Source organism: Sebastes umbrosus, chromosome 1 (assembly GCF_015220745.1).
Source record: "Sebastes umbrosus isolate fSebUmb1 chromosome 1, fSebUmb1.pri, whole genome shotgun sequence".
In the NCBI taxonomy this organism is placed as follows: domain Eukaryota; kingdom Metazoa; phylum Chordata; class Actinopteri; order Perciformes; family Sebastidae; genus Sebastes; species Sebastes umbrosus.
Window position 1 is genome coordinate 27,117,490 of NC_051269.1, and position 15,940 is coordinate 27,133,429.

The following is a 15,940-nucleotide window of genomic DNA, read 5'->3' on the forward strand; positions in this document are numbered from 1 at the left end:
ACAGTGCTGTCAGACTTGCAGCAGCAATTACAGTAATGAGAACTGAAGGAAGTGGGAATTCATGGAGTTTTATGAATAATTTTCGTCTGCTTTCCAGGTGCCACATCTGCCCCGTGTCTCATCTTCATATTCCCTGCTGTCTTCTACATCCGTATTGTACCCGAAGAAGAGGAGCCAATGCGCTCGTTCCCCAAAGTCCTGGTGAGCATCTCATGAGAATAACAGAACATTAAGTTCAGTTTAGTGACATTTATTCTAGGTTAGATGAGAGCATGACAACAATGACATTTGTAGACAGTAAGACAACAGTGCAATGGCGCAGAGTGCAAAGGGTGCTGGGATTAATATGGAATGATTAATGTAGCAGGTTATATGCACGTGTATATGACAGTATATACAGTGTGCTTTTCGTGATGATATTTACATGTTAAACAGCAGTGTGTACTTAAAGGTAGGGTCGGTGATCTTGTACACTAGAGACTCTTTTCCAATGAAAGAGCTAGCAGCTCTAGCTCCAAAAGTCCCTAAATCTATAAAGAAAGTTGCCAAATCGGCAACACTGACTGTCCGTCCGTTCAGGTCTCCCTCCAAAGCCACTCCTCTTCCTGAGTCTCCTCAAAGAGGGTGAAAACAGGAGATGTCACGCGTCATCAACGCGTCATATCTTCAGGGTACATCACATGCGGGGTAAAATCTGGTCTGCATTCTCCGAAATTGAGCCAATCGCAACGCACGACCGCAGCTCCAGTTATGCTGCGCATGTGTTATACCCAAAGACCCGTCTCTTTCAATAGGCCTCGAGTCTCCTGTTACACCTTTATCATTCTTATTGGTAGATGAAGATCTGTGACCTGATAAATTCCCATCAAAGCTCCAGCCACTTTCAAACTGAGCAGAGATCTAACCAGCCAGAATAACTGAGAACACCTGTGTGGGTGTACAGAGGCTTTAACACCGGACTGAAAAGCAGTGTTTTGCTGCCCTCTCTGGTTGAAAGTTTCGAGTATTTTTCACCTCTGACCACAAGGTGAGAGGTCAAACTAGAGTTTAACGGGAGGTTTCACAAAAATTTAACTTTAACTTAAATTACTCTCTGAGGGACGGCCGACATGTAGTTTTAAGACACAAAAAACAGGTCTGCAAATTTCATGGTAATTAGGTGATAATTAGCAGGTAACCTATTTGAAATTTCTTTGGAATTACTGTCAAATTTCCTCAATATTTACCTCAAAATGTATCAAAAATATATGCTAAAATAGCATATAGTCATTAAAATAGGGCCCTTAGGCTTGAGAAGCGGCTGTGCGCTGCTCTTCATTGGAGGTGGAAAACCAACACTAATAGAAGACACTTCTGATCAGGCACAAACCTCACCATTGTGTGACTTATTTTCTACACAAATGTAACCTGGTAGCTGATGTAATGATTATGTTTTTTTTTTAAGAAATTTCAAATAACTTATTTGCTAATTATTATCTATTTTATCAGCAGACATGGAAATAAAGTATATCAATTAACTTTGTATTCTTTTCCTGGAAATGTATTAAATAAATTACCAGCTGTTGGGAAATAGCGGATTATAATTATTAAATAATTTTTATAACAAAGTAATTTTTCGATACATTTTGAGGTAAATATTGCGGTAATTTGGCAGTAATTTTAAAGAAATTTCAAATAGGTTACTTGCTAATTATCACCATGAAATTTGCGGACCTGTAAAAAGTGTTACTGGATTTTTTTTTACCTCCATAGGTAAAGTAACACTGACAAATGTGTCTGGTTAAAACCATTCACATATTCAATGATTTACTTTGGAAGTTACTGTAAATATCATGACACTGTCTATGAAGGATGCATCCAGTTATTGTTCCTACAATGATCACTCTATCCCCTGTTCTCTTGTCACTCTCTTTAACACAATCACTCCTCCTCTCTTCCAGGCCGCCATTTTTGCCGGGATAGGCTTCCTGTTTATGATAATGAGCCTCAGCTTTATCATCATCGATTGGACATCGGGCAACAGCAAAGCCGCTAGTGGTCACTAGGCACCACCTTCCATTTTTTATTTTCAGGTTTTATATTGTCGATTTAGATCTGTGTTGTAATGTTACAGTTTTTACTTTGAATGATGTCTGAAGTTGCCCTATCTTTTCCATTAGAGAGTATTGGCCACAGAGAAGGAGCCTAGAGTTCAGGATGGCACTCCGCAAAAGCTCTCACTCTAATGACGTTACACCGTACTGTACTGTACATCCTGCCAAACAGCGAATGCAGATCCAGGCCAGTAGACTTTCCTGGAACGTTGATAGATGAATTTACAAAATAGGCCAGGTGTGTAAAGATTAACGTTGACATTTGGAGGCTGTGCCTTGTGAGATGGATGTAAAAGAACAGGTAATATAGAAGGCTGCTGTCTTTATACGCCTGTCCCTGTGTTGGATGGGAGCATCTGCCGTCCCTGTCTTGTCCCTAACATGATCCACACACTGCTGCTCAGATTATGATACACAATCTGAAGTACCTCAGATGACAAAAACCTATTGAACGATGGACAGTTCTTTTATGATGCAAATGTCTATTATTATTAAATTATTTGAATAACTACATATTTGCCACTCAGAGAGGAAAGTGATAGTAAAAAGCTATTGCACAGAAAGAAAGATGAGTTAAAGGAATAGTTCAACATTTTCAGGAAACACGCTTACCCACCTCCTCGCAGAGAAGCTAGATACCACAAAGTTACGGCCAGCAGCTGGTTAGCTTAGCTACGCTTAGGATAGTGTAATAAGACCAGAACATGTCAAACTGTTCCTTTAAAGTGTGCAGCCTTTAGCTCCTACTCCACTAACTTGTGCTGCTGCTGGTTATTTTAAGGTTTGGAGGTGTTAACATTCTCACCTCTGACAGAGCAGGGTGCAAAACCACAAAGTATGTGGTATAGTGTTGTGAGCACATTTACCCAAACATTCCAACACAATATAATCTAGATGTATATTTTTTATTACTTGATGAAAACCTCAGAAGATGCAGTATGGACTGATGACTCAGCTCGGCAGGTTTCAGGTTAGGAACGTTTTTAAATGGTTCGTGGCGGTCCAGATCACTATATAAACAATGCCTATATTGTGCGCAGAGTTTTTTTTTTCAGTATTACCGTGTAAATGAAAGTTATATATGGTACTGAAGACCTCATCGGATGGATTGTACAGATCAAAGAGATAAATGAAAAGAAGAAAGTTACCGCTCAGTGTTCTTAATGATCGAGCAGGGCAGGATTTTTACTTGGATGATGTGTTGTTTCTGAACATTTACTGGAAGTATATCAGAGATAACCAAAACAAAGAACAAACAACAGGGTCACTTCATGAAGTGGTTAGTAACAGTTTGGTGTCTGTAAATATTTCTGCGTCCAGCACAAGCTTGATCCCTAACAGAAATGACAGACATGGGATTACTGTCTTCTTTAACAACCTTGAAAAGTCGATGGTTAGCAATAGCACTTTCCGTTGATAAGCACAACTTGTTGTAGCCATTAATAAGTTGAAATGCAAGCAAAATGATTTGTGAGAGATTCACAATAGATGTGATTTAAAAAGGGAATGCCCCTTTTGTATAACTAAAATCTTTGGTGAAGTAATCAATCTAATGTAGATTACGAGCAAATTAGCAATGTATCGATGGTATAACATGGATGTCTTCTCAAAACATTACTTGAAATAACGTTAAGGTTAGTTTTCCTCGGCTCCGTTCTGTAAACGAAATTAATTAGTTGGATGTACTGTTGGAGGTTTTTAAGTGTCCGTGTTGTTTAAAAAAGAAAAGAAAACATGGCTCCACTGTATTTGAACTATAGTACCTATATGCATTAGTGTTGTTAAACCTGGACCTATACTCTGATCAGAAGTATAACTCAAGTGTTCGTCTCCTGCCATTGATGGATTAACTGTTGTTTTAAACTTCATGTTTAATGTTTATTCGGTTGAATCTGATCCAGTGATGAAATGCAAAATGTTAATGATTGATTTTATGTGTTTTTCTTCTTATATTTGTCTTTTTATAGTCAGTGGCATATCATCAGTTTTCTGACTTCCTTGCTGCTTCTTGGCAGACAGTAACCTACTAACCCAGAGTTGTTGGTGTACTGGCCTACATTTCCATACATTGTTAATGATAAACTCTGTTACACCTGACTACAGTGAGTGCTGTATGGGTAAGTGAGTATTGTCCAGTCAATTTGTTACACAACAGACCTCTTTTAAGTCCTTTTCCCCCCATTGTATCTAGATATTTGGTTGTCTTTATGTATCTGTATGCAGAGTGAATCATGTGAATCGGCCACTGGGGCTGCTGGGTTATATTTATCCCCAACTTCCTGTTCCCAGTTTGACCTTAGTGAGTTTTTTCAATGGTGCACACATAAAACATTTCAAAACCTCACAACACGCAAAAAAAAATAGAAATAAACACAAGGCAACAAAGCGAGGGGATAATACACTGTGTTAGTGGCTGATACCTGATGCTCTCTGAGGACCTCTGTTTAGATCTCAGTGGTCTTAGTATCCCCGTTTTTGTGTGATTTATTGACATGTGTATGATTGAATAGTAACATATTAAATATTGACATTGGCCAGCATTTATAAATAATGTATATAAATGTATACCCTTTATATTCTATATGCATATCTAGTTTGTACAATGTAAATAGCAATTAAAGTTTTAGTCCGATTAAAAATATAAATGTAATCATTTTCAAAGTGCTTTTAAACCTTTTTGTCCTTCAATCCATGTCGATTTTTCTTGTATCTCTATATATTTTAATATGTCGCTGGCAGTTATTGTACTGTAAACAATGTTGCAATAAAGATAATGAGGTAACAAAACTTTGATCTCTCATCATCTGTGTCTGATATGGGCATCCGGAGACAGGAGATTGAACATAGACTGACTCGCCTACATTATCCTTCCGAAGTGAAACACTTGATAATGTTTGCATTTAATTTAATTAAAATGCTAAAATTCTGTGACCTTGACTCTATAATGCAATATACTGAAGGACGCAGTCTATTGCAATCTGTTGTGTAGATTATGTGAGAGAATAAGCAGAATGATAACAGCTTTAAATAAACCCCTGTGGCTATAAACTGTAAGCATATATTACATAAGATTTTAAGCAAATATTTTTTCAGCAATAAAAAGACACTGATTATATGATTTTATTTGTATTTATATTTTATTCATATACTATTTCACAAATACATATAATTCAATTTCACCTAAATGAAATAACTAGCATTGTCTCTCTCTGGCAAAAAAAAATTAAAAGAATTTAAATATTAATAACATTTTTTAGTTCAAAAATAGTGTAAGAAAGGGGAGTTGTTGATACGTCTCTTGAGGGTTGGGAGCCAGTCCACAAGGTGACACTATAGTGCTGTGGTAGGCATCGCTTGTGGAGTTATGACCATCATGCAATGTAACAATGTTGGTTTTTCATGAGCATCTGCTTATAGTGTTAATTATCTCGTTTTTATTGGGCCTATTTTGAATCTTCAGTTTCATACTGTCAGAGGTAAATATTGTATATTTTACCCCACCACATTTATCTAACAGCTATAGTTACAGATGACTTTGCAGATTAAGATTATTTTTAAGATTAAACATCGAGATAAACATATCATTTTATGAAATATGAAGCATTACTATAGATTCAACGTAACAGTATACAACATTTGTTAAAATGGCTCCATCTCTCAACCAGCTACAATATTAAAATAATGCTTACATAAAATACACAATCTGGATACCTTTTCCATCACTGTTGTACTTTATCGTATAAAAATTAACAGCATAGGCTGTGATGGGTGAAATCTACATAAGGCATGTAGCGTTACACACCCTTTAATGGTGCTAACTATTAACCAAAAATGTAGGCTATTAAAAAAATAAATAAACAAAAACACCACGTCAACTGGGTAATCACATAAACTCCTAATTTTTCCACTTGAGGCAGTAATTAATATGAATTGCAAGGCTATTTATTTATTTATTTTTTGCACAATTTAAGACTACACACAAAAAAAATAATAATATACAGTGCAGGAAGAGGCAAAAAACAAACCACTGGGCTTACCTGAAGCCTCCACCTAGACACACGATTAATATAAAGAAATAATATGACTACATAATAGTGATAACAAACAATTAGAACAAGATATATATAATAACAACAATAACAATACAGTAAATATATATAAAAAAAGACAAGTGTGTGTGTGTGTGTGTGTGTGTGTGTGTTGCGTGGAAGTGTCAGTGTCAGTGTTTGTGAAGAGGATATTGATTTAAATATCTATAAATATTCAAGATTCAAGATTCAAGCCCTTTATTGTCATTGTGTAGTACAACGAAATTAGATTGTGACAATCCCATAGGTGCTAAAAAAGATAATACAATAAAAAAAGAGATACAAAAATATATAAAAGATAATAAACAAAATATAAAAATACAATATGTATATTGATGAGATGACAGTTTTGCCAGATTACAGTTTTGCCAGATTATTTATTATAAAGACTTCTGGGCAATCGTAACCAAACAACATTGTGAGTGGGAAAAAAAATAAAAAACATAAAAACATGGACAACATGGGGGAAAAGCAATTACAAAATTTCCTACAGCTCTTGAAGGAAAACCCACCTTTCGACTACATTACCCATGATGCACTCGGAGTGGGCGTTCTCTCGGCTGAAGGCTGGCCCTGCTGCTGCTGCTGCTGCTGTTGAGCTGGGAGGTGACGGCGCTGTCTGTCTCACTGTGTTTGTCGGGCGGAGGGGAACTTCACGGCGGCTACGGGTGTGGCTTCAAAACGTGATAAATCTCAACGCGGGGAAAGAATGCGTAACGGCAATAGGAATTAAAAACAACAAGAAAAAAAATATATATATAAAGCAGCAAAACAGAAATATCCTCCGGTATCCTCACTTGGCAACAGGAATCCGTGAGCTCGGTTTTTCAACAGCTGGAATACTTTTTTGTGCCGAACTTCGTGGGCCGTTTTCGTGTGTTTTAACCTGCTCTCATGGTCTGCTGTAGGAACTACCGACTTAGCTAAAAGTCAGTTCACAAAAAGTTGCTCAAGCTTTGTTTTTGGCAACTTCTCCACTCTCATAAGAAGAAGCAACCACCAATGCTGACCAACGGGCGTTTTGGGGGATTTTTCAAACAACCGTTATAAATCCAGTCGTTCCCATCGCAACGAGAGGAGAGTTCTATGATTTCCGTTGCCTCTCGCGGATGAACGGACTCACGTCACGTTTTTTGTTGTCACTCATCATCAGGACAAAAAAGGGAAGTTCTCAACTTCAACCCTTGTTTTTTTAAATAAGGGTTTTTTCGGACTTTAATATATATATTTTTCCCAGGTGATATTTCCCCCCCACTAAGCAGCAGTCCTGAAGCGTGCACTAGGAACCATGGGGTGTACAGTCAGTCAGGAAGATAAAGCCGCGGCCGAGAGGTCTAAAATGATTGATAAAAACCTGAGAGAAGATGGAGAGAAGGCGGCCAGAGAAGTGAAACTGCTGCTGCTGGGTGAGTAAAAAGTCGCACACTGTTACAGACGAATTGTGCAACAGAGTGAAACACTTCTGTACAAATATGACACAAGGAGCATAAAAAAGTCCCAAGTTATATTTTTAGCCTTGGCTATTAATAGAACCAGTTTTTGGTCCTTAAAGGTCCCATATTATAAAAAAGTGAGATTTAGTTTTTTTTCATTATAAAGCAGGCTTAAGTTCTATATAAATACTGTGAAAGTATCGAAACACTCAATCCACAGGGAAATACACACAGCCCGTATTCAGAAACTGTGCATTTGAAACAAGCTGTCAGGATTTCTGTCCATTTGTGATGTCACAAATATACAATATTTAGACCATTTCAAAGTTTTAAATGTAAACATTCTAAATGTGTCCCAGTTTATTTCCTGTTGCAGTGTATGTAAATGACATCAGCTGACAGGAAGTACGCATGGACCCAAGCTGTTGTCTAGTAACGCAATTCTGTTGCAATTCCATTGCAATTCCATTGAAATGTACTAAAACGGAGCGTTTCAGACAGAGGATGAATACAGGTATATTCAGATAGACAGTATGAGGAAAATAAAAGTTTTTTTAAACATTAAAGTATGTAAACATGCTCTAGTAGAAACACAAAATACAAGTATGAACCTGAAAATTAGCATAATATGGGACCTTTAAAATTAAGTGTTTTTGCTAGCCTACACCAGATCAGTTGTTTGAGTTCACCCACCTCCTGAACAGACAGCAGTGATGCCACCAAAAATTCAGTTTGTGTTAGTGCAGTCCTGTGAACTTGACCTGAGTTCACATGGTAAAAAATATGCATGTCCTGTTGCATTTTGCCTTCATGCTTTATTGAAAATGTTTGAGAAGTTTTGGAGTTGAAACAGCACTTGTTGTCCCATCCTTGGTGTTTAAATGCTAAACCCTGGATGTTAAGTTGAGAGATCAGAGCAGAGTGTCTGATTTCTTGTGACAGGGCAGTCAGAAATATAGTCTTATTTTTTTTGTGGTTTCCTCCCACCAGGGCTTGAACTGAAGGGGTCAGACATGGCGGGGTTTGGTTGATAATGAGTGGGCTGCTGTTTGGACAGAGGGTGAACAGCCCTGACTGTTCCCAGCACTGGCTAAAGCTCACACACTTAATATATAAACAGAACAGCTGATTGAAAGTACTGCTGCTTGGTAGCAAAGAGAAAGTGGGACTTTCCCAGGATATAAAATGTCTCCCAGGTTCCTTTAAAGAGAACCTATTATGCTTTTTTCCCTTTCCTTTTGTGTGTTATATAGTTTTTGTGCATGTAAAAGGTCTGCAAAGTTACAAAATCCATACAAAAGGGAGTTACTCTGCTCCTGAACTGCCTGAAACACCTTGCTTGAAGTCCTGCCTTTTCTTCTGTAATGTGGTGATGTCACCAAGTAACACATTTGCATAATACCTGCCTAGCATCTAGTTTGGCACGCCGTCAAACAAAGCTAGTTAGAGCGGAGATGGAGAGGAGTCCGAAGTGTTTGATTCGGTTGACCAATCACAACAAAGTGTACCAGCTGACCAATCAGAGCAGACTGGGCTTTTTCGAGAAAAATAAAGTTGTTTTTTTTTAAATATTAAAGCATGTTAACATGTTCTAGTAGAAACCCAAAATGCAAGTATTCACCTGAAAATAAGCATGATAGGTCCTCTTTAACTTTCTGAATGCTACTTACATTGCTATTGTCTAGCATGTCCTTTAATATTGAAGCCATGCAGACACCTTATTTTACTTCCCTCATGCTTATCCATTTTAGATTGTCCTATACCATTTTCTACCTGCTTTTTTTAACGGACTAAATCAGTAAATTCCTGCATCAGTGATGCATTTTATTTCATGCCTATTAATTCACACTCCAGAAGTTACTCCAGTTATTGCCTCAAGGGAATCAATGCAATTTAAAGGGAGTCATTTTGTTAGAATGGACTGTGATTTTATTGAAAACACCTCGCCGAACATATGCTCAGGTTTAAACTGGTATTGATCCTGTGAGCAGAGAAATCTGAGGCAACTTGGAATATAATTGAAATATTATTATTTTTTATTTTGCACCACTCTCAAACACACTCTCTTTCCTTTCTACAACTTGTATATATCCAAAGTATTTAGTTAACCCGTGCATTTTGTAACAGATCGGTGATCACAGAATCACAAAATTGATTTGTCATCCTCTTTCTTGACAGAAAAACAGGAAATTCTGCTTAAAGTGATGGGGAACACATACTGTGTTTTTCTCTCCTGGGTCTTTGAAGAGACGGCTGGTTGTTAAGTTGTGCCCCTGGTTAGAAGGCTAATTACATACTCTGCTCTATACAGCAGGTCTCATATCAGTAATTACCATCCGGCACAGTGTGTGTGGGGATTGAGAGGAATTAAAGGAGAGGTCTGAATCTGAACTGAGTGTTGGGAATCTGTGCGTAAAGACTCAAGTCATGCAAGACTTTTCCCTTCACTTGTGCGTTTTTGAAAAAAAAAGAAGAAGAAAACATGTTACAGCATGCAAAAGGCTGCATCGGGATACAAACCTACAATTTCTTGAAGAGGATTTTCTAGTCTCTGAAATGTGAAATTTAAATTTCAGTTATCTGAAGGGTAAATGCAGTTAATACTTTAAGATTACAGGTAGACCGATTACTCGGTTTGGCTGATTAATCTGCGGCAATAGGATGTTTTACAAACTATTGTTATCGGGGGGAACTGGGCTCTGATAGTGGCCGATAGCTGCACAGCAGCCACCGGTCATGCGGGGGTGTACATCACCGTTTTGCATTGAGGTTCCATTCACAAAGTCAAGGTAGAGGGGGAGAAAAAAAGTTATCTTTTGAATATAGATAATCCAGATAATCTTCCAAATAATAACAAGCTTCCAAATAATCCAGCCACGTAACTATCCATTCATGAAATGAAATCGCACCTTACCCCAGGAATGTGCACGAACATTAATGATTTGCAAGCGTGGCATTTAACAATGTACAAGACGCGCAACCGAAGTAAAACTGGCCAGTCCTACTGTAAGCCACAAAACAGCATCACCTATTGCAAATAAATAGAACATTTTCCAATGATGTAATCCACCATATCACATTTAAGGATATTCTCTTACAAATGATCAAATTCGGAGTGACAAAAAACTAGTTTATTTAAAACGGTGTATGCAAAAGTAGCCGACTAGGTTGCTGCAGAAGTAAAAGATATCGGCCATTTAATCTGCTTTTTCCTGCTCCAAACTATTGTTATTGTATCGGCCTTTAAAAATCCACTATAGGTTGACCTCTATTCAAAATTCATTCGGATGATTTTGTGCTCCGTTAGTGTCCACATGTTTTTCTTTTTGTACAGTCCTGCTAGTAGACTGAAGTTAAAGACAGGCTTTCAATTTAATTACATTATTCTTTCTCGGAAGATGTAATCCGTTGAATAATGGATGCTTTGTTGCCGTTTGTAGCTGAAATCGTGATCTATCTATTGAGTAGCAGTATGTGTGAGAGAGGTGTGACATCCTTCCAGAGGTGCTACATCACGCCTCCAGGCATGCTCTTCAGCACTCCCATCTGCTGCCATGCTATCTGTTGGAACAGCTGAGAAAAGCCTTCCTACATGGCCACACCAGTAAGCAGTCTGTAATTGCAATCCCATGTCCCTCCTAAAGCAAAGACTCTAGAGATGAGGTGAGGGGGTTTAGGTTGAAGGATGCCTCATTTCTACTGAAATGACGGATCTCTTTTTCAATCAACTCTGAATCGCTGCCTTTCTTCAACAAGCAAAGGAAGTCTAACCACAAAAAATCTTTATCAAAATGTCCACACATTGTATTTTGGTGTAAACAAACAAATGCAATTAGGAATTTCCATTGTTACTATACTTTTCTCTAATGTCTTACCAAGTGTGTTAGATAGTTTTGTCTTGCTAGTTGTCCCCCAGAGAAAGTCATTAGTTAATGTAGCAGGGAGGAATTCATATACCGTCAAGGCTTAAGCTTTCATTAACAGGAAGCACTCATTCACAGGCTTCCCTGCTGATTCTGCTCTTTGATTGACATTTAATCTCCTCCCCGTCCACAACAAAAAAATCTCTGCTCACTTTAGTTGATTTTCTCAATTCTTTGGCTTACTAACCATTTTTTTTTCTCTTCAGCTCAGCACAAATGAAAAGTTCCCTTTTGGCGGCGTGCTCTCTGCTTAAACTGTGAGAACAGCAGCCTAGTAGTAGGAAATATCTCTGCATGATTCAGCGCTAACACACACGCACACACACACACACACACACACACACACACTTCTGTGCTGATTGTACATAAACACATTGGCTCAGAGGCTTGATAGGCAGTGCTGTTATGTAAATACGCTGGCAAGCTGAATGCATGCATGCTGCCTGTGGGCACATAAAGACATTGCACTAAAAACATCTTCAATATGTGAGCATATTAAAGAAGCGTGCAGCACATGTGTGAATACTCCCTTTTCTCCCCCTCACAGCTGTCAGCTTGACAGGGTAGAGGTGATAAATGAATGAAAATAAAGACAGTTTAATCAGGCTGTGCTGTGGTGAAACAAAAATGCTGATCATGTTCTTAGAGGAGGAACCAACTCTGTCTATTTTTAAGTCTTAAAAACAACTGATATGGCAGCACTGTTTTTCATTTCCATCGAGGATAGTGGACGTGTTGTTCTTATGACATGATATACAAGGCATGCACTGCTGCAGTACATATTATATACTCGGTTTATGATTTGGTTGTTGCTTCAGTGTTGGATTCTATTACACAGCCCCTCGTGGTCACTGCAGTAAGGCTGCCACATGGAACAATGTAAGGCTGACATACTGTTTTAGCCCGCAGCTGGTTTTATTCATGATCAAAGCATCAAATGGTTAACCTAAAATGAAGGCGGCAGCCACATTACATTGCTCATGCCACGGGATGGGAATTGTTCCGTTAGTGTTTTCAGGCTAAGAATATATTGTCTGTGTGTGTGTGTGTGGATGTAAAGAGAAGCTTGTGTAACTCTCACACAGGTCACCTTGAGTGTTTTTACATGTGGTCACTCATTATGATGAACCAATATTGAGTTCTTTTAACCGCAGACAAAAGAAAAAGCACGTGATATGAAACCAGTCGTATCCTCTTCCTCTTTTAAATCCTGTCTCTCTGCAGTGTGCGTGAGGATGCTCGCTCATTAATCTGCATACTTTGCTAAAGCTTTTTGTTCAGGATGTAGCAGGGAAATGGACTCCCAGGGAAGCAGTTATTGGATGATGTGAGCTCCTACGAAAAATCAGGTACATAGATAGTGGATATTATGATACTCAATGTTTTCTTGGCTGGAAAACACAGAAGACCTGCTGTGAAAATCATGAAGTAAATGCCATACAGACCCCAGAAAGATCAAAAGGAGTTTGCAAATGGAGCTGTGGCATAACTACCAGTTTTAAACACCAGCTGATTGGATCTGGGAAATTATAAAAGGAAGTTATACTGTATGCTGTTCATAACCGCAGCATGAGGTATCTGTTATAGTAAGAACTGCTGCTTTTCTGTCTCTTACTGCATTATTTAACCCATATACACACTACCAGTACCCTCTCCATTAATACAGTATGTTGCATGAGCCTTCTCAAAAATAATGCACATATTTTAAAGGAAATATCAACAGGAATGCATAGCCCCAAATACAACTTAAATGTATACTATATATTGTTACATTGTGTCAAAGTGAAAGTTGTGAAAGATCCTTATTGTATGGTCTATTGCTGACCGCAGCAACATTGCAGTGCAGCACTGCCAATACTTAAAGTGGCAGTAGGCAGTATATTTTTGGCATCACTGGGCAAAAATTCCATAATAACCTTTCAGCATATTGTAATTCAAGTGCGCTGAGAGAGAACTAGACTTCTGCACCTCCTCATGGCTCTGTTTTCAGGCTTTAAAAAATCTGGCCCGTGATGGGAGACGTTGACCAATCACAGGTCATTTCAGTGAGAGAGCGTTCCTATTGGCTGTTCATTCAAGGGAGGCAGCTGTCAATCAGTCACGATCTCTGATCTAACGGTCACACTAGGCAGCGATGATCAAATATGAATCAATATTCTGTTACTGTAATGTCTATTTCTCACCTCAAATGTTTTCAGAATCATCTTGTAGTGTACTGTTTAGCTGTAAAATGAGAAAGTGTGCTCCGGCTGGTGGGCGGTGCTTGGTATTTCCTCAACTGATCTCAACATGGCTGCGGGGTCGCAAACTTTCTCAGGCTCCAGCGCGGCTCTGATTGGTTAATCATTAGGAGCACGGGAGGACACAGAGGCACATGATTTTTTCAGATTACCTGTCTCATGCACTACTGTCAGTATATAGTGACTGTGTTATAAAAATAACTTTTTTTTTTTTAAATCATATTTGCTCCAATTCTACCCCCTGCTGCTTTAATATTAGGAGTTGCAACCATTTTTTGTTTCAATTTTTCTTAGATTTTAATAATATATTTCATCCCAGACTGATTAGTATGACAGCGATACCAAAATTGTGAAATTAGAGCCTGCCCATTCCTGTCACAGACGGATTTTCCTGGAAGCGTTTATCTCGTCTTGCAGATCGTGTCACGTCAACTGGACCGAGGTTTGATCACAGTGGCCATCAGATAAACTTCTGGTATGAAAATAATTTTGGTTATCTTTTCAGTAATGGTCTTTTAAAGGCTCAGACAGTAATCTAATTCACAACAACTCCTTTTGAACATTTGTCATTTGACAGAGGTACATTTAAGAAGATGGAAATCCCTTTACTGTTATTGTATCTTTAAAAATAGATAGAATGAGCTTAAACATACTCATACCACTAATCACTAAGTGACTACAGTTTGTCCCTTTGAGAACTCATTTTTTCTATTATTGTGTTTCATGTCCTTGTTACAATGAAAGGACACAGCCAGACACTTCAGGGTGACATTTTAGCTCATCTAATTTTATTATGTTGTCACACATCTTCAAAGGCCGTTTCCTCCTGTGGTTTCCAGTAGAACAAACAGTTACCTTAATTTCTCTTAAACGCTTTGATTAGGTAACTTTCCCAAAGCTCAGTGCTGCAGACACAGTATTGATCAGAGAGAGAGAGGGCCTCTATCGACTAGCCCAGCCACTGCTACCATTTGCGAAAGCCATCAATCTGAGCAGAGCCGAGCTGGGAAACCTGAGCTATAGCTACTGTGGTAGTATGGTTAGAGAGGCAGGGAGCTCAGGCAGACCTCTCTCTGATCTGATCCCGTTATTATCTCTTTGCCAGTTGGTGATTAGAGGTGTTTGACTGGTCTGCAAAACTCTGGAAAGCTGCTCCTGTCAGACCCATCTCCTTCTCCATTTCCTCTCCATGTTCAAGGGATGTGATCAGGAGTTAAACCTTTTAAATGAGGTTGCAGTATTTGTACAAAAACATCAAGCAGGCAGCACATTGTAGCCAAAAGTTAAGCCTCCAGCACAGTCACCTGTTTACTGTAGATAGTCATGTTTGATGACAACACAAGGTGACATGTCCTACTGCTGGTCAGCCCATGTGGTCAGCGCTGCATAGACACCGAGTTCCTCCCTCTTATTAAAGTCAGTGTCTGACTTTTAGTGGGTGTAATTACAGTTGGCTGATTATAGAGACCTGGCTTTCTCTGCTGGAGAAACCGAGTCAGACTGACCTGTTCCTCAGGTATAAACAGCTCTACGTCTCTGGCAGCAGAGCCCACTTTCACAGCTCCCCAAGAAATCTCATCTGAACATCAGCTACTTAGCGGCTACATTGTAAACTGATATTTACGACGAGCACTATCGGCAGAAATGTGCCAATTCTGTGAGGTTTATCAAACGAGCTGCTGCCCTATGTTTTTTTTTGGTGACTTCTTGACCGTGTTTACTCAACAGTCTGCACCACAGTTCTGCCCAATTATCCGTGTGACGCACTGGATAGCGGATCTGTGAGTGTGTATGTGAAAGGGCAGAATATCCTGCAATTACAGGGAGAGCTCCTAAGATAAAGCCTGCTCCTGCAGACTGTGTGTCTCAGAGCGAGTCCACAGGGACAAAGCTGCACTATCCTCTCTGCTCTGGAAATACTGATAGCTTAGAAAATCCTCCACCACTGCCTCAAATCTTACCTCTGCACACAGCTCATATCTTTACTTTATACCTACATTAATCCTGCTGTTTGAATATTTTAGTGAGGAAAGTCAGTGTGGCCTCTTTTGTGCGTGCGTGTGTGGGTAGTAACTCTCTTTTTGAGTGCAGCCCTCAGGATTCACCTTGGTTCTGGTCACCACAGGGTGTGAAGATGTTTGACACAGGACCAGATCACAAGCC

The 15,940-nt window shown here is 38.9% G+C and overlaps 2 protein-coding genes across 4 annotated transcripts in view; both read left to right on the top strand.

Moving 5' to 3' along the window:
* The window catches only part of LOC119492149 (sodium-coupled neutral amino acid transporter 3-like), a 48,575-nt gene extending 43,695 nt beyond the window's left edge, over positions 1 to 4,880 (top strand). For all 3 annotated transcript variants that reach the window (XM_037776552.1, XM_037776551.1, XM_037776554.1), the window contains 2 exons: positions 98 to 201; positions 1,941 to 4,880. In XM_037776552.1, coding sequence (XP_037632480.1) covers positions 98 to 201; positions 1,941 to 2,045 — 209 coding nt within the window. In that variant the 3' untranslated portion in view covers positions 2,046 to 4,880. The remainder of the gene's footprint in view (positions 1 to 97; positions 202 to 1,940) is intronic.
* Positions 4,881 to 6,767: 1,887 nt separating this feature from the next.
* The window catches only part of LOC119488332 (guanine nucleotide-binding protein G(i) subunit alpha-2-like), a 65,632-nt gene continuing 56,459 nt past the window's right edge, over positions 6,768 to 15,940 (top strand). Inside the window, exon 1 of the mRNA XM_037769903.1 lies at positions 6,768 to 7,587. Coding sequence (XP_037625831.1) covers positions 7,470 to 7,587 — 118 coding nt within the window. The 5' untranslated portion in view covers positions 6,768 to 7,469. The remainder of the gene's footprint in view (positions 7,588 to 15,940) is intronic.